Source organism: Aspergillus ochraceoroseus (assembly GCF_002846915.1).
Source record: "Aspergillus ochraceoroseus IBT 24754 chromosome Unknown P175scaffold_11, whole genome shotgun sequence".
NCBI classification, from domain to species: domain Eukaryota; kingdom Fungi; phylum Ascomycota; class Eurotiomycetes; order Eurotiales; family Aspergillaceae; genus Aspergillus; species Aspergillus ochraceoroseus.
Window position 1 is genome coordinate 300,786 of NW_024468486.1, and position 25,846 is coordinate 326,631.

Below are 25,846 nucleotides of genomic sequence, written 5' to 3' on the forward strand. Positions count from 1 at the left end.
GCATCGAATTGACTGGCATGTGACTATTGATTACCTAAGACCTTACTAATCTACCTAAACCGGCTGGACGGTCACTTGACCTGCAACTGACCAATCACAGACATGGAAAATGTCACAAAAAAAACGGCCGCCACCGGTCGGATCGTGCTGCGTAATGTGACGGTATGCGGCAGTGACTTCAGTGGCGGCAACGGGTATCGGCATGTAAGGGTTGTAATTATTCCGCTCTCTTGGTGGTCAGCGCCACTAAGATATGACGATGGCCCTCCATGGTTCCGTCTTCTTTCCCCAAGATTTGTCAGAATATTAATTATTCATTCCTATCATTTTGGAATTCCTGTTCACACTCTTTCCTGCCTGGTTTCCCTTTGCCCGGGTTCTTGTTGTTGTTCATTCTCTGCTGGTGTCCCGACGTTGGTGGGAGATCCTAGTTAAACTGTCTCTTTTTTTCTTCACATATCTATCCATGGCCACGATTCTCCGGTAGCCCGCTTCCCCAGACTCCCACCACCACAGATCAACAGAGCCTTGTGCGTCTGCTGCTGCGACCGGCTATTCGCAAACCGGCACCCCCCCGTCCTCGCAAGGTCTCCTCGCCCTCCTCACACAATAACGGACCCTCACTTTCATCCGCAATCCTTGTACCAGCAGATGGAACCGGTCTCACAGGCGCAACCGCCGACTACGCAAAGCGTCAACAGTGGGCCAGTGGTAGCCGGGTCTTACGCGACCGCAGTTGATGATACTGCGTCGCCGCGTTCGAAGCAGAGTAGCCGTAGCACCGGTCAGGAGAAGAGCAAACGCAGCGTCGACTATGTCTTGAGAAGTGGACTTGCGGGGGGGTTGGCTGGTTGTGCAGTAGGTCTCTCCCCTTTGCTTTGCTTTTTTTTTTTTTTTTTTTTTTTTTTTTTTCGTTATAGATACTCTGAAAGAACAAGCGCTGACGTGCACTTATCTAGGCCAAAACAGTAGTTGCGCCCCTTGATCGAGTTAAAATCCTTTTCCAGGCGTCGAACCCCCAATTCGCCAAATATACTGGTAGCTGGTTCGGCCTCATCTCCGCGATTCGGGATATCAAGCGATTTGAAGGCACTCGAGGTCTCTTCCGGGGCCATTCGGCGACTCTGCTTCGGATATTCCCCTATGCCGCAATCAAGTTCCTTGCCTACGAGCAGATTCGTGCGATGCTGATCCCGTCTCGAGATAAAGAAACGCCGTTCCGTCGGTTAATATCGGGTAGTCTGGCGGGGGTCACGTCGGTATTTTTCACCTATCCGTTGGAGTTGACTCGCGTACGGTTAGCATTTGAGACAAAGAAATCCTCGCGCTCGTCAGTTATCGATATGCTCCGAACGATCTATCACGAACGTGTATCCCCGCCAGCTGGTGGCGCGGGAGCTACCTCCTCAGGAACTGCCACCACCGCCGCTGAGCGAGTGTCAACAGCAACCAGGAAAATGATTCCTAGCTCTGGGATAGCAAACTTCTATCGTGGATTCACCCCGACGGTTCTTGGAATGCTCCCCTACGCGGGTATATCATTCCTCACCCATGACACTGTGGGCGACTGGCTTCGTTCACCTGCCCTCTCACCCTACACCACCATCCCAGAATCCGAGTCTTCTACCTCAAGCCGCAGCCGGAGCGGCTTGCACCGAACACAACTCACAGCCGCCGCAGAACTCTTCTCTGGTGCTGCAGCCGGCATGGTTTCCCAAACCTCCTCCTATCCACTCGAAGTCATGCGACGCCGGATGCAGGTCGGAGGCGTAGTCGGGGATGGCCGTCGCCTTGGACTCGCTGAGACAGCCGGCATAATCTGGCGGGAGCGAGGATTCCGTGGATTTTGGATCGGGCTGACGATTGGTTATGTTAAGGTGGTTCCGATGGCGGCTACCAGTTTCTTTGTGTATGAGCGTCTGAAGTGGTCCTTGGGAATATAAGCATGCTCTTTTCTTCTTCTCCTGTCTTTCTTGGTCGAACGTCATTGTTTAGATACTAGGCGTCTGTTGGTTGTTTTGCTTTTGTTCTTTCATCTCATACCCATTCTTTTGCATGACGGGGTTACATACATAGCTTGACATAGTGGCATACCTGCCTGCCACACAAAGATCCTTATAGATGATAAATCTATTGCACATTGAACTATTTAATCCTGACTTTCTATTGAAACAAAATGAATCACCGTACCTTCTTCAACTTCCAACCTAAGGTACCGTATGTATACCATTTTTGAGGGGACTAATAAATAAAAGTTGATTGGCTGGCATCCGCTCTTAGTCATCGTGTGGAAGGTTTGCAGTGTTTGCTTCAAACGTCACTCAGCAAGAGCTTCAAGTTTGAACGCAAGTTCCTGAAGCTGGCAGCTCAATCTTTAAACATCCACCATGATGAATAGGGCGCTGTTAAAGGCGCCTCTGCGCTATCCACAGGTAGCCCGTGCATTGGCTTTCCGTTCCAGTACGGGGGTTTATCACCAAACATTCCCAACATGCTCAATCTACAAATTCTCTCGCCGAACCTTGACCTCAAACTCTTGTCTCGCATCAGATCGTCCCCCCTCATCTCAATTCCCCCCAAATCCCCCAGTGATCGAAGAAAATGACCCCACTACGCAAAATCAAGCAGCTGAGCCATCGCAGCACATCCCGTGGTATCTACAGGAAGAGACACCGCTTCCTGCTGCGGAGATATCGTCACGACAGCAGATCCCCGAACTTCCAGAAAACCCACCGAAAATCTTGCCAGTGCTACTAGAATATGTTTTCAAAGACCTTGGATTGGATGATCTCAGATTGTTTGATCTTCGAGATCTGGAAACGCCTCCTGCCCTTGGAGCGAATGTGATTATGATTATCGGAACTACCCGTAGTGTGAAACATCTGAATGTTTCTGCAGACCGCCTCTGTCGCTGGTTGAGAAGTACCTGGAAACTATCCCCCTATGCCGATGGGCTGCTCGGGAGGAATGAACTCAAGATCAAGCTCCGACGCAAGGCGCGTCGGGCTAGACTTGCCAGTCGCACTGGGACAATATTCGACGACAAGGATGATGGAATCACGACTGGGTGGATTTGTGTTAACGCAGGTGTGGTAGAAAAGACCCCTATTCAGGAGAAACCGGATCCTGTATTCGAAGGCTTCGGCACGCTCGGGGTTGGCACACGTGTTGTGGTGCAGTTGTTCACGGAGGAAAAGAGAGAAGAGGTGGACTTGGACGGTCTTTGGGAACAGAATCTAGCCCGAGCCGAACGAGCGAGGCAAACCCCTTCCAAGATTCCCTCGGACGCACCCGAAGAGGTTCGTTCTCCCAACTCGATGAAAACATCACCGTCTGACCGTGAAATTCGACATGTTACCAGGCCGTCCGTGAGCCTTCCGCTTGACCAAAGAAGGCAATTCCATAGTAGGTCCCGGCTTCAACATTCGGACCTCGAACAGGAAGTAGATGGGGCACAGCGAGCCATAGCGTCGCAGCCCCCACGGTTTTCAGACCCTCTTGAACCCCGTAATGAAGCCGATTCGGGGTTTCATACTAGATCATTGTTTGAGCGTCTTTTGGATCTACCCGACAAAAGAGTTAGACGCGAATTAGGAAGTGGCCTGGAAGACGAAAACTCGACTCTCTTTCTGCGCCTTTTTTACGATAGCCTCGCTAGATCATCTGTAGAGGACAAAGCCTTGGCGCAAGTGGAACTTGCCTGCATAGCCATTTCTCGACAACACCCGGGGTATACCAAGGAGAGTTTACATCTGAAGATCCTCGGCTGCTTTGCGTCTGGCTGTTTTGTTTCCGAAGAACTCACTTCTCAAGTTGTCCTTGCATTACTAACAGCGCACCCAGCCCCCGACAAGAAATCAAAACCATGGTTACCCGATTCAGACAAAGAAGCCGCCCTCAGCGTTTTAGACCACATGTCCCTCCGAGGAATGGATGTTCTAACTCTCAAGTTCTTCAACAAGCTATACACCGCAGCTTCCCTCCCAACAACCCCTGACAACAACAACAACAACAACAACAGCAGCAACAACCGCAACGTATCTGGTGGAGCGAAGCACATTGCGCAACTCCTCGACATCCTCGATGTACCTTTTGATCCAGAGCAGGCCCGGATACATATGATGCTTCGCTTTCGGAACGGCGACTTTGACGGATTCTGGAAGTGGTGGCGCAAGCTGCCCCTCCTCGGAAGTCCTCGTACGTACGAGGATTACGAGACGCTCTTTAAGTTGCACGCTGTGCTAAAGGACAGGCTTCGGGCACGGGACTGCGCATCCACTTGGGTGCCAATGATGTCTCGAGAGGACCCACCTATCCCATTGGAGGGCGAACTTCTCCATAATGTTATGTACTGTATTGTTGTTGCGGAGCCTGAGATTGAGAAGCAAGTGGAAGAAGGCTCTACAAGTGCTCTAGCTCAATTGTGGGAAGAGTGCCAGATGAGGATCCAGGAGTAAAATCGTGGGCCTTGGGTGTCTGCACCATTGGAAGGGCATGTATGTATATATGTTTCTGTATTATAAAATGGAATACCCTGTATTTGTGTGTGTGAAAGCTGTTAATATCCATGCCATTCTTTCAATGGATGTGGAAGTACTCTCCGCCTCTTGAATGGTCTGCAAGTGAAACCTTACCACCACTGCACTACATCCATGCACCTGGCCAACTATTACAGATATGAGGTCAAGTCCTTGAATACATAATAGCAGCTTAACTTGCTTCCTTCCTTCCTTCCTAAATCGGTCGATGATGGGATGCGATGACTAATCCATGTCCCGACGAGCCTCGGTCCAGACCAGAACAGCCGCAACTTCAGCCTCGCGCCGAAACTTGATCCTTATCACCTCCCTCGATACAAAGGGGGAAGGGTAATTGGAAGCTATCGCCATGGAGTACCTACCCAGTCTCCAGCAGGAATTTGATGAGCTGAAGCCGTCCTTGTTCGGTAAGCCTATGCGGAGAATGGGTTGAGATCCCCCCGCAAACTAGCTAACGACTCTCATCTTGTACCTAAGAATTGCTCGCCGAACAGCAATTATCAGACCTTCTCCCACCATCCATTCGATATATTCTAGCGGTTGCAACACACCGTCATCCGCGATACTTGCTTCGGGTGCTGAACTCCTTCGATGAGGTCTACGCGCTGCTTTCCCTGATCGTCGAACGTTACTATCTCCGCAACTTCGGCGGCTCCTTCACAGAGAACTTTTACTCACTGAAACGGGAGCGCGTTCTTCTAACTAAGAATGGCGAGATTCCTCGGGCTCAGATTGGAGCCCCAGGCCCAGTCCGTGACAGCCTTAAGCTGCGTTCCGCTGATGTATGGAAGAATCTGCTCATCATGGTGGGCATTCCCTATTTGAAGCGCAAGCTAGATGAAGGCTACGACATCCATGCTGCTCCACAGGCATCCTTGATCATGAGTGGCGGCCCGAGATACAACCCGAGCGAAGACCTGCCGCCAAGCCCGACTGTTCGTCAGCGTATCATGTACGCATACAAATGGTTCCTCCGGAACGTTTATCCGTCCGTGAATGCGGCATACTACTTCTCCATCCTGGCCTTCAACTTGGCCTACCTTTTCGATAATACCAAATATTCTTCTCCATTCCTTCGGCTTATTGGCACACGGATCCGCCGGCTGAGCTCCGCAGACCACCAGGCCATTGCCAAGGTGCTCGAAGGCACAGCTCCTCCTACCGCAGGTGCTCGAACACGTCCCGGATCAGGACTTCTAGGCCTCTTAAGCCCACAAAGCCTCTACCCGCAACTACTCACATCCCTCCGCTATTTCCTCCCAGCTTCTATCTTTGCTCTTAAGTTCCTTGAATGGTGGCATGCCAGCGACTTCTCGCGACAACTCACCCGCAAGGCCACAGATATCCTAGATATCCCTGCCCCTGTCACGAAGGGGATGATTCCGCCGGCCGAACGCACAAAGAAACCCGAGAAACAAGAATCATCACCCACGCGTAAATCCGCCCTGAGATCCTCCGCTCGCAGTCGCATCCAACCTCCTATATCCGCTACCTCATACCTGCCTATCTTCACGGTTCCACTCCCGCCAGCTGATTCAGATGCTGCCTCAGCATGTCCCGTCTGTCTGAACCCTCTGACAAACCCTACCGCCTGCCAGACGGGCTATGTGTACTGCTACGTATGTATTTTCCACTGGCTGAACGGGGAGCACCAACGACAATTGGATTTTATGAACGGAGAAGGCGCCGGCGCCGCATGGGAGGATGACTTCGTGGATGAGGAAGGAGCAGATGCCGATAAGACTGATGACAACAAATTAGCATCTCGCCCGGGAAAGAGTAGACAGGGCAAATGGGAGAGTGGAAAGGGGAGGTGTCCAGTTACAGGGAGGAGAGTACTAGGTGGGACTGAAGGTTTGAGGAGGGTTCTCGTCTAATCCGTTCTTTTTTTGTACACCTCTCAAAGATACCTACCTCATTTGCATAGCATTATCTGTACATATATCTAATATCCGAAAATTTGTATGAAGAGCAGAAGAAACCCTTCCGAGACGTAAATATTAAAAGCTCATGCTGCGGAGTACGGATAAGAACGGACAAAATACATAGTGCGAACCGAACGAATGTAAGAATACCAAATGCCTCGTCGTCGTCCATCCCCCCCGGCTTAAAAAAAAAAAAAAAAAAAAAGAAATCAAACAAACCTGCTAATAATACTACTACTACTACTACTAGTAGTAATGAATTAATACACTGGGAAACCCCTAAAACGCCATACTTGAATGAAGAATGAAACCAAGTCAACGACAACTTATGCAACGAAACAAGCCCAGCGGCAAACAAAAAGAACCAAGGAGGGGAGGCACTACTCGGGAATATAAGGGGCGGCGCCGTCCCCGAAAATCAAAGAAGGCCTTTCGGCTGCGACTTTTAGAATGGTCTGCGCGAAGACGGAATTCGCCCATGCGAACCACGGCCTCGTGTATTCTTTGATGTTGTTTACGTTGATAGACTCGTGCACGAGACCCAGGAGGCTGGAGTTCCGGACGAGGTTGATGCATTGGGTGATTTCGTCATCGTTGGAGGAGGTTTGCGCCTGCACGAGGAGAGACATGGGCCAGGCGTTTTGGAGACCGACTTTTTTTTTTTTTTTTTTTTTTTTTTTCCCCCGTGGGAGGAGGAGGAAGGGGGGGGTTGCGTTAGAGTTTATATGAGATACTTACTGGGTTGGAGAACAGGGGGAAGGGGAGAGAGGGCTTACTGTGAGGACCGCCGATGCCATGGAAAGCAGAACCGGTAAGGTAGTATGGGTTGCCGTCCTTGGAGAGGATCATTTCGCGGGTGTTCTTGTAGACGGGGTCGTCTTGGTCGACGAAGCCGAGGAGCGGCAGGGAGAGGAGAGAAGGGACATTTGCGTCGTCCATGAGAATGCGGGATCCGTAGCCATCAACTTCGAAGGCAAAGACGTCGCCGTATTTTGGGTGGTTGACGACGGCGTGCTGGAGAATGGCCTGGTGGAGGTTGTCGCCTCTTTGCTCGAGGTTCTGCGCTAAATCGGCGCTCCCACCTGCGGCGCGGATTAGCGCTGCGGTTCTCTTGAGCTGGACGGACATCATGGCGTTGGCGGGGATGAGGAATCCGAGGATGGTTGCGTCGTCGCTGGGTCGGAAGGCGCTGCGAATGAGTCCTGTGCCGCTGCCCAGCGGGTTGCCGATGCCAGCTAGGTTTAGGGTCTCGGTTCCTAGATCGGTTTGCCGTTGGAATGTGTATTGGTTCCGGACGTATTGGCCCTCAGCGTTGAAGGTTGGTTGGGATTGCGCGTCTAGAACTTGCAGGACAGTGCTCAGCGCTGTATACCAGCGACTGGTGAGGAATTGCGTGGAACCTGTGTTCTCGTAGAACTCGGTGCCTAGGGCGAGGAAATGCGCGAGGGAGTCCAGCTCGTATTTGCATTCGAACACCACAGATGGTTCGTATGCCGGATGTACGCTATCACTCTGTCCGTTGTTGGTGGGAGCGAGATTGCTTGGAGGCGGGGGCTGAAATGCATTGCAGTACGGCGACTGTATGACGAATTCGGCTTGGGTGTTGATTGCGCCTAGGATGAGGTTGTAGAGACTCTGATCATTTTTCGCCAGGGTCAGGTAATTGGTGAGCTGGTTGGTAGAATCGCGTAACCACTCTGCATTGATATCGCCGGTCACGACGAAGCTTTGAGCGCCCTGCCATTGGGCACCACTCTTTTTGCTTTTCCTTGTTGATGCTGTGGCCCCGTCGGCGTGCCACCGAATGGTGGTATCCAAGGTGTTAGGGAAGGCATTCCGGAACAGCTGGGCGAGGTCCTTGTCTACCATACGCGAGGTGACATCTTCAATCACCTGTTCAACGGCCGAGGAGTTGAATGTCCGACATTCGCTAGCTGGTCGTTGGAAAGGGAGGTTGAGTGGACCACCGCTGTATGGAGCACTGTAGGGAGAACGCGGATGTTAGCTTTGCGCAATTGAGTCATGACAACGCGAATATGCACAGAAAAGGAACGCACTGTGCGCTAGATGCGTAGGAAGTATAGTCAGGGCATGCTCGTCTTAGAATTGAGGGCTCGTCTCGAAGGCCTGCAGTTCCCCTTGCGCCTACGCTAACGAGCGTGAGGGCGAAGACGAGGGCGGACGAGATCACCATAGCTATCCGGGCGGTAACGAACGGGAGACAAATGTCGTATAAGTATCAAAGAGAGTATTATCTGGAGATTTCAAGTAATAATAATGTCCATAGGGAGGGATTCAAGGGAGGGAATTGAAGGCCCTGGTCGTGGTTGTTGTTGTCTTTGGTTTAATCCGCATGCCAGGTTGGACGTGAAATGCGGGGAAGGTCGAAAACGGCGATGGAGCGCGCACTGCAGAGTAAGAAAGACACAAGCTTGTGTCTTTAATATTGGGCAATAGGCTGATCTGCAAAAGGTATACATTTATACAAATCATATAGCATATTGAGGGCTTTTGCTGGAGAACGCGCGCGGATAGATCACCAGCACCTCCCAGCGCAAAATTATCCGGCCTCTGAACACGGAGATCTAGTTGAATGGGACCATTCCTTCTTCATTAATTAATAGGCGGAATAAAATCCAGAATTTGGTGCAGGCTAGGCAATACTGAATCTCTAGATACTAATACATGCATGGTCATTGCAATCATCATGCTACTACCCCGGGCTATTGCGTGGTCCTTTCTTTCTCCTCTCACTTTTTGGAGAAAAATGACATAATATTTCCTTGTCCTGCTTTAGCTCCTGTCTTGCCTTTGGGCGCGCTCACCACCGGCTTCTTCTTCGGAGGCGGCGGTGTTGGCTCATCTTCGGAGAACGACTCCCAGGAGGCCTCTTCAACAGTCACTAATCCGGGAGAGTCTGTTAGGCTGTTCCTTGTTTCAGTAAGCAGGCGCATGAATATCTTACCGAGATAGCCATCACTGTCCTTCTTTACTACCTTCTTCATGACCTGCCGTCTTCCTCTCCGGCGGCCACCTTTTACGGTAGCCTCCATTTTGAGATCTTCCTGCTTGGGAGGGGCCTGGTCGATGAGGTTGCTGGGTTCTTCTGGTGGATCTGCGATGTCGGGCATTTCCTCATCTTCGTCTGTTGCTTATTAGCAGGATAAAGCGAAGAGGGTGAGACTAGCGTACCGTCATCGTCTTCCATCATCTTCTTCAGTTTCTCTTCTCGCTCCTTCCTTGTTTCACGTGTCTCGTTAGACGCGGGTTTCTTGGACTCGGGGAAAAGCTCCTCTGGCTCCTCGTCGGAAGCATCATCTAAAACGACTGATAGACGTCAGTTGGTTGGCACATGCGTGTCAGAGTCTCGTTGAATAGCTTACCATCTTCAGTACCGCTTGGATCAGGCTACAGGAATGATCAGCTTCTGACCTCTCTCAATGAGCTAGGAGTATCGAAAAACTTACCGATTCTGCACCCCGTGCAGCTGGTGTAGACGATTCCTCCTTCTTTTGCTTCGGTTTGGCCTTGGCAAACGAGCTGAACAGATTCCCCTTTTCTTTCTTTACTGGCGCTGCCTTCTCCGTAGGTTTCGTGGACGACGGAGGCTCCTGGCGCTGTGAGGGCTTTGGAACGTCATCCCTTTTGGGTTCTGTCTTCGACGGTTCAGACTGCGCCGGCCGTTTTGCGGGTATAGTACTGTTCGATGGCGGGGGAGGAGGTGGCGGTTGGGTCCCCGTTCTCCGCTTTAGATACTAAATTAGCATCGTACATGCAGCTGAAGTTTCACTTCATACCTTGACATTTTTATTCTGGATCATGCCCCATTGCTTTCCGTATTCCAAAGGATCCTCTTTCGCGTGTGTTGCAAGCATCTCGCGACCAACGTCGGTGAGCACATTGAGATCCTGTAGGGCAGTAGGTTGAAGGCTGTAAATGTATATGGATGAGAGGGACTCGAATGTCGATTTGGCATCTATACGGCCCGTTAACTACCAATTAACCTCGTATGAAGCCATAGTGAGATGTCCATACCTTCTAGGTCTCCCCCCCGCACTAATAGAACCGATGAGACGGGAATCCGATCAACCGCGGACTCCTGGTTCGGCATAGAGCTGCTGATATAGGGGCTACTCGGCATAATATCATCTAGATTCTCATCCCTGCCCGTTGCGCCGGCTCCGTTCGTTACAGGAGATTCGATAGCCTTGGGGACTCCCGTTAGGACATAGGTCGCATCCACACTCTTGGTTTTTTTGGCGTTCTCGTTATGATGGAAATCGTAGAGCATCCTAGTCTCAATTAGCTCGATTGAGCAGTTCCAAAAAGCCCACAAACCAAACATACTGCTTAGCCAACGTGCTATGGACCTTAAATGCTCGGCCTAGTGATCGATAAGTGACCTGGTGTTGATCGGAGAAGCTTGGTTAGCCTGGCCATACACGGCAAGAAAGCTGAGTACTTGAACTGTGGATACATACGGTCCGGCGCTCATTGAGGACGTTCTCGGCCAGATATTTCTTGTACTCTGCGACCGCCATCTTGAGACCGAAATTGAGCTCCCTCTGTTGTCAATAATGTAGCTGGCATTCACATAGTCGGAAATCCATCCAGAGGTGCCGCTCGACTCGACGCGTGACGCCAAAGCACTTAACGCGTATCAGTCAGCCAGGTCTTGGCGCCTGTATCGATCTTTCCAAAGGACCGAAAGCGACCCAGTCAGTCAGTCGAGGAAGCTTCACTACGTTACCAGTACGTCGGTCACTCACGACAAAAGGAAGCGATATTTCTCGGGGAAACGGAAAATCTTTGCATACATTCCAAATGGAGCAAACCTTCGACCTCCCCGACTCCACCGACTGGCTCGACACGCCGTTGATGCTCGTCGCGCCGCTGGAATCCTCGCTCCGGTGCCAGGTCTGCAAAGACTTTTTCGATAATCCTGTGGTGACTTCCTGCAGCCATACCTTTTGCTCGCTGTGTATTCGTCGTTGTCTCAGTACGGAAGGGAAATGTCCGACCTGCCGGAGCTCAGACCAGGAAGTGAGGTTGCGTCGCAATTGGGCCGTTCAGGAGCTTGTCGAGGCGTTCCAGAATGCTCGTCCGGGTATGTTGCAGCTGGCAAGGAAGGGTGTTAAGGAGACCGTGTATAGTAAGGACTGCGAAGAGGATATCACGGAGGTCCCCGTCTCGAAAAAGCGCAAAATCGAGCAGCCGGATGGGAGTGGTACTCCTGTTGGGGAGGGGGTGCTTACTCGGTCGCAGAGCCGAGGAGTGCGTCAGGTACAGACCACCACAATTGAGGTTATCGATGATATACAAGATGATGAATACATTCCTGGTACGTGTGGACGAACCAGCTTCTGCTTTGCGCTCTAATAACATGGAAATCAAGACGATGGCTTAGTCGCGTGCCCTGTTTGTCAACGACGGATGAAGAATGAGGCTGTGTTCCGACACCTCGATATATGCACTGGGGCCCCCATTCTATCGAAGCCAGCATCTTTTGGGTAAGCTCCGTGTTATGGGGACTTACAAGTTCTACAATACATTACTGACTAAACGCTATAGTTCCCTGCAGTCGATACCAGCAGCGCCGCGGAAACCATTTCAGGATCAGAATGAGAAACCGCCGGAAAGACTCCCCGTGATTAATTATTCTCTATTGAAAGACAGCGTTCTTCGAAAAAAGCTCAAAGACCTGGGTATACCTAACTGGGGCCCGCGACCCCTCCTACAAAAGCGACACACTGAATGGATGAATCTATGGAATGCCAACTGTGACTCCAAAGCGCCAAAACCGAAAAGAGATCTCCTGCGTGAACTAGACGTCTGGGAGAGGGCGCAGGGTGGCCACTCCACGACGTCCAGTGATACCTCGAACACTGTCATGCGCAAGGATTTTGATGTAGCCGGGTGGTCGTCCAACTACGACAACGACTTCAAACAATTGATTGCGAATGCGCGGAAGAGGAGCGATGCGCTCATTCGTACCACCATACCAAAGGCACCCCCGGCGCCATTAGACGAGTCGCTCAGTGGCCCACAAAGCGCACCGGTTCTTGACCAGAGTGCACAGACTCCCATCCCAATTCAAGATGTGCCAGAAGAGGAAGGTGTTGCGCTGACAGTGACTGCAGTAAATGTAACGGCCAGCGAGATACAAATGCCTCCTGACATTAGCAATAGCTAGATCCTTGTGACCCCTGGTGTCATTTCTCGGGCCCACCCGAGGGATAATTTGGTACGGAAAGGGAGGCAGAAACTTCTGTCTGATAGCCTTTGTATCTCATTGAGCCGTGGCTTCTGCACCTTCCTCTACCGACATCCGCGACAGTCTCCCAATACTCTCCTCTAGAGCAGACTCGACATTCTGCGCTAATGCGGCTTTTCGCAGAGCATCTTTGGCGTCCAGACCAAGGCTGTCGAGTTCCGCAAGCTTCTTGCGAGTTTGCTCGGCTTCCTCCTCCTCCTTTGCCTCTCGCTCCTTGCTTTCGAGTTCCTCGAGCTCGTCATCGATTTCGCTCTCATCAATCTGAGGTCCAACCTCATTCATGATATTGCCGATTTCATCAACCTTGGACATTTCCTCGCGTAACTCCTCAACAACATCCTCAACTCTGGAGACATCACCAATTTGCGTATTGAGTGATCGGAGAACGCCTGTGCTTGCCTTCATTACCTTGACGTACTCGATCTGATCCGCCGCCTGCTCAATCTTGATATAGACTTGCTCCAGCTGCGTCAGAGTGTCTAGTCTCTGTTGGAGATTGTGTTCGGCAAGCTTTTTGGAGCGCACTGCAGCGAGCGCTGAGACACGGTTTTTGTTTTGTAGAGCGCTTTTCGCAGAGGCATTGAGCTCTGCGATCTTCCTCTCAAGGTTGTGCACCTGCTTTATCATGGTTGCCGTTAATGCCTTGATAGAGGCAATCGCCGCATCTTGTTCGGTAATGTCCTTGGGGGAGTCGTTTGTGGGCCGAAACTTGATTGTCTGGTATCGGATCAACATGATGTACATATATAGGTAGATAGCATTTGATACGTACCTTGCCATCGTACGCGATGGCCGCCTTATCACGGGATAAATAGAGTAATAGAATATCGAAATCTGGATTGGACAAGGCGCTGCCGTCATCTAGAATCGTTGCGAAACTCTCCACAAAACTTTCCCTTGAGTAGATCAGCTCCGCCTTTGATGGGGTTTTGCTCATCACTTCTTTCACCAGGCGCTCCCCGGTCTCCTGTAAATAGAAGTCAGCATACCGACTCCGAACATGTTTGGGGAGCGCAGTTTCAACCACCCCCCCCCCCCCCCCCCCCCCCGTCGGGTTGCACACACCTGTAGATTTTGAACCAGGACTAGCTCCTGAGCTTGTACTCGTGGACCATGGTCCGAGCCCGACCCGATCATAACACCCTTTAACTGCTTCAGCCCCCAGCTCATCACAGTCCACGGACTCAGAGCGCTTGTATCGATAATACCCCACTGCGGTTTCCGCAGACTCGTCCCGCTAGCCTTATACAACTGGACCGGAACCATCGAGCGATTCCACGTAGCATCTTCCTAAATTCACCAAAGAAGTCACATTAACACTGAACCCCATCTGCATATCACCCATTGCAGAATAAAAGCAGAGACCCAGGAAAAGCCCAAGGCCAGGGAACAAACATACAAACACAGCAGCCAACCCCACAGGCCGGCCCCATTCCGGGCTTTCCAAGTCCCGCAACAATCCCTCATCTACCCGAAGAACCAGATGATCGGATTTGTGGTTCGGCATCGCATCTGCCTTCCCGGTAGCTGAGCGAGAGATGTATCCGTGTCTCGCGGCCTTCGTTAAGGCCTGTTCCCAGGCGGCGACATTCACGTTATATCCGTCTGGGTTTGTTTTTTTCTGAATGGAGAAATCCGAGTAGAGCGAGGGTAGGCGGTTTCTGACTCACGTAGAGGGGTCATTAGTATGCCATTTCATCAGTGCGAGGAGAAGATATATTCGAGATGTTTTCTGTATAACTGTATCTACCGTACTTTCTGAATGAATCCTGCGAGAGGATGTAGTTGAGAAGCTCGCTCATCTTTATAGAGCCGTGGAGTGGTGCAGTTGGAGGAGTTGGAGTGGGCTGGGGTGTGAAACCAGATAGGGATGTGCTCTCTCCAGTGTTATTGATTAATCGAGCAGGTGAGTGAAGACACAGCGCAGCAATCCGCAAGAACCTTTAGGCTATCCTATCCTGGCATCAAGAGAATCAATCATTGTCGTTGTTCGATCTTTATCGATAAGGAGTTGCTCTGCTCTGCTCCTGGGCAACCGCTGAGTCATATATTACTAATCGGGTGTCTATAGTTAGTTAACTAACTAGAAAGGAATACTATGGAAGTTGGTATTTATACATGAATCAATTAAACTGTCTCATAAGGTCTATTATACTATTTAGCTTATATTCCACCCCGTTCCATCCTTGGTATAGCTAAGCTCGTTCAAAGTCGTCATTTGCTGGGTTTTCGGTATCTCGCCCAGATTGCGCAGGGATCAGTCCTTGAATGTCGAGAGGACTTACAACCAAGGACTTGCGGTTCTTGCGTCGGTCTAGTTTCTCCCTAGTTTCCACGGTATCCAAGGGATCCGTACTGCCTGTTTCCTCTTTGATGTCTAGTCCTCGAGCCTCCAAGTATTCGACTTTCACTGCAAGTCGAAGATTCTCCACAAAGGTCTGCATTTCCGCCATGGGGAATACGCCGTCACTTTGCAGCACATTTGCATAGAGGAGTTCCGCTTCTTCGAGGCAGGCTGAGGCTAGGGATGGCTTCCCAAGTTTGAGCCACATGTCCGCAGCAAGAATGCTCCACATCCCGGCTTTACGGTGACGAGAACCCAATCGCACTCCGTTCAAGGAAGCTCTGGAAGCATAACATGCTGAAATTCTTTCGCTCAGGAGGCCCTGGCCAATAGACTCCACCAACCCTAGGTCCATGGCCCGCATGGCCCATCTGGCTGCACTTTCGGCTGCAGATCCTCCGCGAGATTTTAGCAATTCGACGGCCAGAGTAAGACAACGTAAACCGCTAGGAGCATCAGAGCACCGAGTGAGATAGGAGTAGCAGGCGGTCTCGAACATCTGGTCGATATTCTCGAGTTTGGTTTTCGTGCCAATTCCGAGTGGGTTTAGAAGGGTGCTTACAGCGCACATCTCGTAGGCACCAGCATGGTATTTCCAAGCTTTGTCATTTGCATAATCGGAACGGAGGAGCTCGTAAGTTGATGCAGACAGCTTCCAGTCTCGAAGCATAAAGGCGAAATCAGCCATCTTCCGTAAAAGGGCTTCAGGCAGGTCTGCCCGGTAGAAGCCATGAACGGTATCATAGTTCCCACTCCCTCCCCCACCAGGGCCAGTGAAGCTAGATCGTGAGCCGGCTCCGAACCCGGCCCACTTTCGCGACATCGACATGAATCGGCCACTTATACCACGTCTGCGTGATGCGACTTGATCATTCCACACAGCCACTCGATTTTCCATGAATGGTACCACTGACTGCGCGACGAGCTCTCGGACAAAGGATTTGATGGACATGATGTCGGACTCGAAGAGGTAGGGGAGGCCATCCGTGTCAAGATCGACCAATGGTTCTAGCACGGTTAGAATGGATCAAGGCAACAGCGGGGAAAGATCGGGTTTCCTGAGTCTTACCTGCGCGACTGAACAGTCGCTCTGAAGGGGACAGCCATTCACACTCTGGTACTTGGACGCTGTCATCGTCGGTCACCACGCACTGGTTACTTCGCAGTCTCAATAGATGACAATGTAACCCGAAATGACGTTTCATTTGATCATATAGCTTGGTTGATTCCGAAATATCGTCGCGGTCCTCGTCATGGACAAGAACATAGTATCGGAGGTATTCTGGATTGATCCAGTCAGGGACCTTCCTATCTCCATTGTTCGTGTCTGCATAGAGCTGCCGGAGGGATTCAAGAGGAGCGGTATTGCGTGAACTAATTGCAATAACACTTGCCACAGGGTGCCGGAATGCTTCGTGCGGGGATGCAGAGGCGATTGACAACAGTTGGCGTAAGAATAGTTTATATAATGAAGATGTCGAGGAATGCCCTAGGAGATCCTTGGGATGTAATGTTCCGCTCAGCGGGCCTTCTGCTGCGTCTAACTGTCTTTCCAACACCGCCTCTACCTGAGCCAGAGACGAATTACGTCCTTGACTTGAGTCATCAGGAGCGCGACACGTTTCTCCCAAGTCAACAAACCGAACCCCGTAGTCCTCCCAGCCACGACTGGACCCTATACTGTCTCGGATGATAATCTTCCCCGGCACATTTTCTCCGAACGGTCGAATCAACTCCCAAAAGCCACCCTTGAACCCCTTTTGCCGCACTAACTCATCGGTATCGGGTGATGCGTAGACCCCAATGACGGGCGAGAAGGAGCGGATGATAAGGGAACGTGAGTCTAGTCCATCGCTGCGTCCTTCTATAGGCGAACCTAGTGAAGAACGAGCTAGCTGAGGGGTCGACGATCTGACAGATCGAGCGTGGGGGGACGCGGATCGGATCGGAAGTTCTGCGGTAGGGGTCGAGAGTGGAGGGGAGGATCCTATCCTTGATTCCGCCCGCTTGGAGTCTAGAGACGCCGTCGAATCGCGACGCTGGTCGGGGTATCTCGTCTTCGAAGCGACACGCGGCACGCCGGGCGAGAAGGACGGCGGAGGTTTGACCGGGGCAGCATCTCCGGGCGATGTCATGGACACCGAGTGGATTCCGATGTGAGGTTTACAAGAACAGTAGAGGCTCTAGAGCTATCCCATGGACTGGAAAATAAGGGGGAGGCGAAATAGGGAGATAGAGAGGAGAGCTAAGGAGGGACGATGGGGGGAAAGACGATACTGGCGAAATGGAGATGAGAACGAAGAGGGATGAAGATGACGATCTCGAATGGAAGCCAAGTGACAACGGCGCCAAAACGTGGATCAATTCAAGTCAGGGCGAATCGCGGAGGATTTGCGCATTCCTCCAGCATGTAAACTCCAGCCTCGAGGATTTCAAAGGGATCTTGCATTCAAATATTAACAAGACAGAACTAACAAGTGAGAATACTTTGGAGTGAAATTTAGCTGACCAGCTGAGGAATGAAGAAGGACTGATTTGAAGGCGGTGATCATCCACAAGCCATTCTTGAATAGTAACAAGTGACTACTAACTAACTACAATTCAATGCTGTGACTCAATGGGCTTCTGAATCGCGATGATTTAATAGCCTTCTCCCTCCCTCTTCTTCTCTTCCCCCCTTCCCCCTTTCTCGAGACTCTCTTCTCTCCATGTTTGCAATTTCTCTTGCCTCTGCTTCGACTCAACTTTCTGCCCGACTAATCGCATCGCAATCCTTTTCTAGAGCGAACCCCTCACTGCGGCGAATCCCCGCCATTCTTTCACGCCGCTTCAATTCCCAACCTGCGTCACTTGGATCTTATATGAGACGTCTGGAAGCTACAGACTCTCCCTCCCTTCGAGCACCCAAAAGGAGGCGCATTTCTCGATCTCGCTCGAAGGACGCCACCACCTTGACCACAATGACGTCCAAGGAACCTCCAACACTGGAGCTTACACCCCTCGAGAATACTTTGAAAACCCTCCTGCTCGATGTCGCTCATTATATTCGAGAAAATGAAATAGCCCAGGGACGTAAAGATGCCCCAGAAACGGTGCTTCGGTTTACGGGGGGATGGGTCCGCGACAAGTTGCTGGGTGTGGACAGCCATGACATTGACGTCGGAATTAATACAATGACTGGGTATCAGTTTGGGTTAAAGCTCAAGGAGTATCTGGATAAGCCGAAGAATCTCGATAAATATAGGAGGAACCATGAAAACGGCGGCTTGAAGGAAGCTATTATCAGCCTCCATAAGATCGAAGCGAACCCGGAAAAATCGAAACATTTGGAAACGGTGACAACGAAGATCTTTGGCCTCGATGTGGATTTAGTCAACCTGCGGAAGGAGTCATACACAGAAAATAGTCGAACGCCGCAGATGGAGTTCGGAACGGCCGAAGAGGATGCGCTACGTCGGGATGCTACGATAAATGCCCTCTTTTACAACCTGAACGAGTCCAAGGTAGAAGATCTTACAGGCAGAGGCCTCCAGGACATGCAAGATCAGATCATTCGGACACCACTGGAACCATACCAAACCTTCAAAGATGACCCTCTACGGGTGCTCCGCCTAATCCGGTTTGCAAGCCGTTTGGGATACCGTATCGATGAGCAGACGGAAGCCGCGATGCAGCATAGTGATATCAGCTCGGCTCTGAGGCTCAAGATCAGCAAGGAGCGTGTTTTAGCTGAATTGGAGAAAATGCTTCGAGGTGGGTATTTTTCGGTAGTCTGCCCTCTATAATTGTGAACTTACATAAACCCAGGTCCTGATCCTCGAGGGGCGTTGCATATCATTGATCGCCTTGCTCTATATCCAACCATCTTTGCCAATCATCAGGATAATGCTGTGGCGGAAACAACATCCTGGTCTCTTGCCTATAATGCACTCCAGCAGCTAATATCCCAGAGCAATGAACCGGGCCTTGTACAGCGTGTGCGCAGTTTGATCATTCGCGATTCGCTCGAAACTTACTATGCCTGGGTAATCACGGCGTTTGCCCCTTGGTCAGATGTCCCTGGGCGCGTTCAGACCGGGAACAATGGAAAACCACTACCACCGCGGGCAGCAGAAGTCGCCCGAGATAGTCTCCGTGCCGACAATAAGATGATAACCGTTTTGGGGCTTGCTGCAAAGAACTGGCGTAACATCATCGACGTCAAAACTGCAATTGTCGAAAACCGCATGGATGGTACGGCTGCTGAGATTCGACAACGGGTTGGACTGTACATCAGATCATGGAACAAGGACTGGAGGCTTTGCATTCTCTTATCTCTCCTACAAGAAATCATGCAAGGAGGAGACTTTAATCCAGGTACAGTCAAACCTATACCTTGTATGTTAACAAGAAGTAGACAAATACTTACACATCCGTTTTTTCCCCCTACAGTGTTGGAAGGCTATGACAAGTTTCTCTCCTATATTATCGACACAGGCCTTCAGGATGTGTGTGAAATGAAGCCTATCGTAAATGGAGATGAAATCATGAAGGGACTGGGAGTGCGCAAAGGACCATGGATGTCCAAGGCGATGGAGTCTGTGATACAGTGGCAGTTGTTGCACCCAGAGATCACCGATAAGGAGAAGGCATTGGAGGATCTTGACCGTAAACGAGAAGAACTAGGCATTTGAAGATTAAAAATACAAGAATACAATAAAGTTATCTGTGCTTCAATACGTTGCATCTCCATATTTTCCTTGAAGTCTGCCAACTGGCTCCGATTTGCTCTACTTACCGCTTACTTATCCAAACATCGTGATGGGGTCAATTTCCGCCCTCCAGAATTCTTTCCTCTTTGTTAACCCCTAGAATGATGTAGTCTTTCATTCATCACCTCCTCAATATGCATAACTACTCAACGGAGATGAGTGTAATAACCTTTTGATAAATTTCATGAGAACACGATGGAAGAACTTCGCAAAGCGGCCCGTGAGGCCGCTCAACAACGGGCAGCCTCTTCTATCCCGGACTCGATTCTGAGTGATATTGAAGTGTCTGATGGACTGGGCCAGCTATGGCGAGACATATCATCTCAGAATGGGTCAGATAGCTCCATGGTATGGCCTCCCGCTCTCCAACACCCTCAAGCTCTAACTAGTCAAATAGACGTGCGAAAATTTAATCCTTACCCAAGGCTTTTTGAAGGTCTGGGGCCAGAGAAGCTTGTCAGATAGGGATAAGGCCGCTGTTAATAACCTCTACGACTGGGCGAGTAGCCTTGCACTTCCTTCGTCGATATTTACTGACTCATCAGATGAGCCAAGTTCGGAGCGTAAGTTTACCTCCCTAGTGATACCTACTACTCGCTGTACAGATATCTGACGGGAGAATCAGAAACGAAAAGTGAGAGCCGACGGAAACATGCAGTGGCTGTGTCGGTTCTTGAACTGTTGGCAAATATTCATCCAGTGCAAGACTCAGAGAGCGCATCTGATGTCATTATCGCTTTGGCGAGTTTTACATCTGAAAACGATGCATGGGTAAGTCAGGAGGCGCACGCTACCTCTACCAGGGTCCTATGCCAATTCAGGGAGAAAACCAAAGAATCCTCTTTTTGGGAGATGGTGGAATCAATCCTCAAGAATCGAATCAAGCCTCTTTTTGCAAAGACAAAGAACCCTTCAATCACTGCGGCTGGCCGAAAGAACTTCCACCCCGTCCCACTCCCTCGATTTGATACGAGCGTTCTGGACCCTGGACACAAGCCATGGAAGACGGAAGATGTTTATGTTACTACGTTGTTTTCCTGGATTGTCAGTCTGTATCAAGTAAGTCGAACTAACCTTTTCCAAATACCGGAATACAAATTCATCCACTAACAACTGCGACGCAGGCCAACGATCGCGACAAGCTAGAACGACACTTCCCTCTTCTAGTGCCACCAATTCTCGCCTTGGTAGATGATGACAGTGTCGTTTTCAAAACGCGAGGATGCATCCTACTGTCCCAATTCCTAATACCCATCCGCGAGAGCAACTCTGACATTCTCCGACGAACCAACCTCTCCTCTGTTTTCGAAGACGCCATTAGACCATGCTTCCACTCTCTCCCCACGATCACTCCGGAGGAAGATTCCATCCAAATCCTGGGAGCTGCCTATCCCGCTCTCCGCTCCCTACTCCAAACAACCTGTGGAGTCGCCTCCCCTGGAGCCCGAACATCACCAGCACCCCAGAAAGACCGGGCTATGTTTATGTCCGCTATGACCAAAACCCTGCGCGACCATCTGATTCCATCATTCCACCACATCAGTTCCACAAACACCGCGTCAGAATCGACCTTTGCATCGTTTCCTCACCCTCGCCTTTCAACTCTCCTACTTGAGCAGATCGCCATCCTCTGCACAGACCTGGGCATCCACACCGCAAAATACCTCCAGGATATCATCCCTCCTCTGTACAGCACACTGTCCAACCCCTTCGGCACCGCAAACCTACCGCTCTTGCTTTCTGCAGTTTCCGCAGCCCGGGCTGTGATCCTCACCGCGCACCCGCGTATCTGGCGATGGCGCGGGGAACTTCTCGGCTCGATATCTGCTTGCTGGCTGCATATCGTGGAAGATGAAGAGGACTCCAAAGGTTCGCGGCCGGAGCGCGAGACCGTTGCAGGGTTGCCTTCGGGTCCTGCGAGTACAGTCCCATCAGCAGATCTAGCAAGGCTACAGCGGGAGTTGCAAGGCCTGGTGTACTTGTTGAAAGTAGCGATTACGAACCCCCATGAAACGGAGCGCGGGGAGGGGCCGCTACAGGCGAAGGAGGGCATTGCCAGAGAGATACAAATGCTGGTTGATGCTGATGAGACTCTGCGGGGGTGTCTTTTGGCGGATATCGATGCGAATGATCCTAGTTTCTTTGGCTTAGATGCAGGACTACGATACGGGGTATAATTTACCCATGAATGCATATATTGATTGTGTGTAGACCAGTTTCCTCCAACAAACCTATTTATTAACTAAGCCAAGTATGTATAGAGATATCAATTTATTCTGTACAACAATGATAGCAAACAAGACAATGGGTATCGTTGTTTGAAACTGCTTGAAAGACCGTACCGTAAATATCATTAATTCGTGAGAAGAAACGGAGGGATGGAAGAAGATGGAAAAGAAAAAAAAAAGGCATTTCCACCAACTAGATATCAATTCGCTGCTTGAAGAGGCTCTTCCCCCTCAGCCACTGCCGGTAGCGCTTGTACCGTTTCTTCTCATAGTCCTCTGCAATAACGGTAAGCCCTTCCTCAGATACATTCAAAAACTCGACATAGTCCGCTAAATTCTCCTCCGCATTGGCGCCAAGAGTGTACTCTTCCACGTTACATTTATTGACATACTCCAGGAGGTCGTGGTTAGCCTGGTGGTCTCGGATTGAAGCTGCGGCCAGCTCATCTTCCGAGGTGACAACGAGTGGCACCTTAAGGGGATGGTTGATGTAATGTTCATACTCCTCTGCCTCGACGGCGGTAACGGATGGATTTAGAGAGTCGGTGACGAGTTGGCCGAGTGTCCATTGCGCAATTTGGGCTTTGCTGGGCGTAGATGATCCTACTAATGGTTGGCTGGGGTACGTCGCTCGGAGAGTTCCAAGGGTCGTTGTAGTTTCTTTCATGATTCCCGCTGGCGGGGGGCGTCTTTCGGCCGAGGGAAGCTGGGGGAATGCTGATAAATGTTGACCCAGGATGGACCCCGCTGGCTCTTGGATCTTGACGGTTCGCGTGGGACGGTCTCTGCTGAGTTGTTCTTGGGCTATTCGGGGCACGAATGGGCTGAGATTGTAGTCGTCGCCGGAGGTAGGGCGGAAGGGAAGATAACGGAGGGCCGAGTTCATCTTGTACGAGAAGATCTTGGAGAATGAAGAAAGAGCTAACGGGCGGTAATATTCAAACCAGTAGTCATCGTAACGGGATAATGGTACCTTGGGAGGACGAGGAGAGACTGGCATTTCTTTTTCCTTGAGGTTTTCCGGTGTATACCAGCGGATATAACTGGCTTTCTTTTGATAGGACCAGAACCTGGGGTCAGCATGATGCAGATAGTAATCTGTAGAGAGATCCCAGAGCATTGGCTGGCCTTGGGAGAAGATGTAATTCCCAAGGAAGAGGTTGTAGGCTTCTTGACGTTGCGCATCGAGAAAAGAATTGTTGTAGTATCGTTTGAAGCTCTCTACCATATCGCGGGATTGACTAGTCCACTGATTGATTTTGCGGTAAGTGGCCATGGTGTTGACGAGGTGAGATCCTCCATACTGGATAGCAATATTGTCACCATGGTCATGCCACATATCGGTAAAGAGATTGATCACGTCCGTGTCGTACTCTACTGTTGTACCGTCAATGATACCCAGGGAATGAAGTTGATAGCCCAACGCTCGTTTTCCAATGACGAACTGGGCGGCATTGGTACGGTCAAGGCAGTCTATGCAGTTTGTCCTTGCAATACCGTTTTGTACCCTTAGTCCCGATTCTGCATCATGTCCGTTTTTGAAGAAGCCCGTCTTAGGAATTATATCCCCGGCAATTTCTTCAAGAGTCGCAATAACATCTTGATCCCGGCTCTTTGCAGCGCGGCTCATATCCCAAGGTTTGTAGATAAGCTTCTTATCTTCAGGTAGGAACTGGTTGAGATACTCTATAGCCTTGGTATATTCCTTGAGGAGCTTAGATTCTCTCGGAGTTCGCTCACGGGACTTGATTAAATTTAGGATATATATTGGAGCACCGTAACGTTCAAAAAGATTATCGAAATGTAGGGCTGCGGCTGAGTAGAATGGGTCAACCAAATTGAGCTCGATGTCCGGTTTGGGAGCGACGCCCGAGTTATCCTGTGTCCAATATAGAGGAATGCTTCCTCGATGTTGAACATACGATGTGTATAGAGGATTGGCATATAGATCTGGACCAGCAGAGTGGAACGAAGTTGTCGTCATCTCGGAAACGATCTGTTCAGTTTCCACGTCGTTTGCAACGTAGCCAAGATCGTTGGCGCCTCTCTTCAGAAAACGTGCACCGGCGAAGAACCGAGAGCGCCGAGCAATGATCGTTATGTATACTGAGCGACCGTACACAGACATTTTGGCTTGCTCGACGTAGCCATGAATGATGGGAAGACACCATTCGTAGGGGTTCTTCAACCTCGCAATAGCCGGCGCGAGGAGGTGGTGATTCCAAATGAACATGGTGTTATAATCTTGCTGGCTGCTCCTCGGCACTCCATTCTGGTTAAGTTTGCGTTCCTGGCCTATGTTGTGCTGTAGTGTGTGGGTGATGTCATATGAATAACTGAAATAAAAGGCGCGGGTGAGATCGAGATTATTTAAGATGGTAATATATCTTGCTTCTTCCGGGTTCTTCTCAGACTTGAATCGCGATGAAATCGAGCTCGTCAGTGATATTAGCTCGGTCCCGTCGATTTTGTACATGTAGTGGCCGCCTAGCAGCGCGATTTGGCTGCGCTTGGTGACCATGAGCATATAGTATGCACCAGTGAAGCGTATAAATCCGAGCAAAGCCCACGCACTACATTTAAGCTTCAATCCTCCGGAGCTTTTATTGCCATCGTCAATAGCGTCTAGCAATTGACTCATCTCCCTCTTAGTGTATACAATGTCGTCTTCGACGATATTCAAATCGTCCGTCTCGGATGTTCGGTCGATTTTCAAGATCCTGAACCGAGTATCTGACAAATCCATACCGACCAAATAGAACCAAGTAGCCGTTTCATAGAGCGAGAACTTGTGCATGCGGTTGATTCCGTCCTCTCCTCCAGTATCGAGGTATACCTGTCGCTGTTTCTGGGCCGAGGTCGGACGAGAATCCCGCTCGAAAGACGTTGCAACTCGTGGCTCCTCATCTTCTGTGTCTCCAACATCTTCGCCAATTGAGGGGGGGATAGGAGTGGCGGAGTAAGGTAACGGGGTGAACGGCGAAAGTGGCGGTCGTTTCAATGCATCTTCCTGGTCAGCGAGAGCGCGGGTCGCTCCGTCCGTCTGCTCGTCGGGGGACTTGTTGCTCAATGTGGACATAAATGAGGTATCTGGATTTGCGAGGCTCAGTTCCGAAGTAGATTGCAGTGAACCGCTATCGGCCAGCGATGCGGATCTTGAAGAGCGTTCACCAGCAGACGCCACGCTTCTTTCTTCCCCAGCTTCTCGCGGGCGGGACACTGCGTCAAAGCTCTGCATGGTGCAATTTCCAGCTGGCAGATCCCAGCTCCGGCAGCGTAGAGATTTTCTTTAATAAATATATCTCATGATCCCAGTCCTAGTCACCACATTTGACCTGGGAAAGATGGAAGTAAGAAGATGTTCGCATGGGTGATGGTTGTTTTGGAGCTGTTGCCCGGCCAGTGAGTCCGAGTCGGTGTCTTGGTGGATGGTGATGCCTAGTATTTCAGGCTGCAGCAGGACCTCCGCATGATATGACGTACATCACAAAGTTTCTATACTTCACTGCTCTACACCAAAATCAAGAAAGGTCAATATACTTTATTGCGTGTTGGACGTGTTGCACGTGTTGCACTGGCATGGAAATAAGATATTTATTGGTTGCGTTAGATGGGAGAGAGGAGCATATTGAGGGGAATTATGCCGACTGGGTGGCCACTAATCATTTGTAGAATGATTGGAACATACAATGATACAACGTGTGTAAAACCGCGGATGTGAATGTGATCTGTATCCAGAAAATATCCTCATGCTTCGTCCGATCTAAGACCAAGACGCTCTGGTTC

General features: G+C 50.4%; 9 protein-coding genes across 9 annotated transcripts; 4 read left to right on the plus strand and 5 right to left on the minus strand.

Annotated features, from left to right (window-relative positions):
* Positions 1–651: 651 nt before the first annotated feature.
* P175DRAFT_0446561 (coenzyme A transporter) lies at positions 652–1,943 on the plus strand (the record flags this gene model as incomplete). The annotated part of the gene is made up of 2 exons (XM_040894350.1): positions 652–858; positions 960–1,943. 2 exons carry the CDS (start codon positions 652–654, stop codon positions 1,941–1,943), a joined length of 1,191 nt encoding a protein of 396 aa, XP_040748645.1.
* Positions 1,944–2,387: 444 nt separating this feature from the next.
* Positions 2,388–6,415, plus strand: pex12 (ubiquitin-protein ligase peroxin 12; the record flags this gene model as incomplete). The annotated part of the gene is made up of 3 exons (XM_040898671.1): positions 2,388–4,453; positions 4,933–4,945; positions 5,033–6,415. 3 exons carry the CDS (start codon positions 2,388–2,390, stop codon positions 6,413–6,415), a joined length of 3,462 nt encoding a protein of 1,153 aa, XP_040748646.1.
* Positions 6,416–6,680: 265 nt separating this feature from the next.
* P175DRAFT_0505017 (glycoside hydrolase family 125 protein) lies at positions 6,681–8,799 on the minus strand. The gene is made up of 3 exons (XM_040898004.1): positions 8,521–8,799; positions 7,240–8,444; positions 6,681–7,115 (listed from the first exon to the last, which is right to left on the minus strand). The coding sequence occupies exons 1-3, from the start codon at positions 8,655–8,657 to the stop codon at positions 6,844–6,846; spliced, it is 1,614 nt and encodes a 537-aa protein (XP_040748647.1). The 5' UTR covers positions 8,658–8,799; the 3' UTR covers positions 6,681–6,843.
* A 414-nt stretch (positions 8,800–9,213) lies between these two features.
* Positions 9,214–11,004, minus strand: P175DRAFT_0446436 (uncharacterized protein; the record flags this gene model as incomplete). The annotated part of the gene is made up of 8 exons (XM_040894344.1): positions 9,214–9,365; positions 9,429–9,608; positions 9,656–9,790; positions 9,927–10,209; positions 10,261–10,439; positions 10,499–10,755; positions 10,811–10,866; positions 10,945–11,004. 8 exons carry the CDS (start codon positions 11,002–11,004, stop codon positions 9,214–9,216), a joined length of 1,302 nt encoding a protein of 433 aa, XP_040748648.1.
* A 283-nt stretch (positions 11,005–11,287) lies between these two features.
* rad18 (E3 ubiquitin-protein ligase RAD18) lies at positions 11,288–12,656 on the plus strand (the record flags this gene model as incomplete). The annotated part of the gene is made up of 3 exons (XM_040896121.1): positions 11,288–11,804; positions 11,859–11,973; positions 12,035–12,656. 3 exons carry the CDS (start codon positions 11,288–11,290, stop codon positions 12,654–12,656), a joined length of 1,254 nt encoding a protein of 417 aa, XP_040748649.1.
* Positions 12,657–12,752: 96 nt separating this feature from the next.
* On the minus strand, positions 12,753–14,539 carry P175DRAFT_0446240 (putative vacuolar sorting protein SNF7 family protein; the record flags this gene model as incomplete). Its single annotated transcript, XM_040894333.1, has 5 exons — positions 12,753–13,454; positions 13,510–13,704; positions 13,803–14,027; positions 14,137–14,398; positions 14,493–14,539. The coding sequence occupies 5 exons, from the start codon at positions 14,537–14,539 to the stop codon at positions 12,753–12,755; spliced, it is 1,431 nt and encodes a 476-aa protein (XP_040748650.1).
* Positions 14,540–14,851: 312 nt separating this feature from the next.
* Positions 14,852–17,571, minus strand: P175DRAFT_0487563 (TRAPP III-specific subunit 85 family protein). Its single transcript, XM_040895674.1, has 2 exons — positions 16,151–17,571; positions 14,852–16,089 (listed from the first exon to the last, which is right to left on the minus strand). Exons 1-2 carry the CDS (start codon positions 17,214–17,216, stop codon positions 14,933–14,935), a joined length of 2,223 nt encoding a protein of 740 aa, XP_040748651.1. The 5' UTR covers positions 17,217–17,571; the 3' UTR covers positions 14,852–14,932.
* Positions 17,572–18,041: 470 nt separating this feature from the next.
* On the plus strand, positions 18,042–22,009 carry P175DRAFT_0512412 (tRNA adenylyltransferase; the record flags this gene model as incomplete). Its single annotated transcript, XM_040898672.1, has 7 exons — positions 18,042–18,834; positions 18,889–19,437; positions 19,513–19,728; positions 20,035–20,180; positions 20,230–20,354; positions 20,438–20,891; positions 20,957–22,009. The coding sequence occupies 7 exons, from the start codon at positions 18,042–18,044 to the stop codon at positions 22,007–22,009; spliced, it is 3,336 nt and encodes a 1,111-aa protein (XP_040748652.1).
* A 3-nt stretch (positions 22,010–22,012) lies between these two features.
* Positions 22,013–25,431, minus strand: P175DRAFT_0487572 (phosphatidylinositol-3,5-bisphosphate 5-phosphatase). Its single transcript, XM_040895675.1, has one exon. The coding sequence runs from the start codon at positions 25,296–25,298 to the stop codon at positions 22,254–22,256; it is 3,045 nt and encodes a 1,014-aa protein (XP_040748653.1). The 5' UTR covers positions 25,299–25,431; the 3' UTR covers positions 22,013–22,253.
* Between the last annotated feature and the right edge of the window lie 415 nt (positions 25,432–25,846).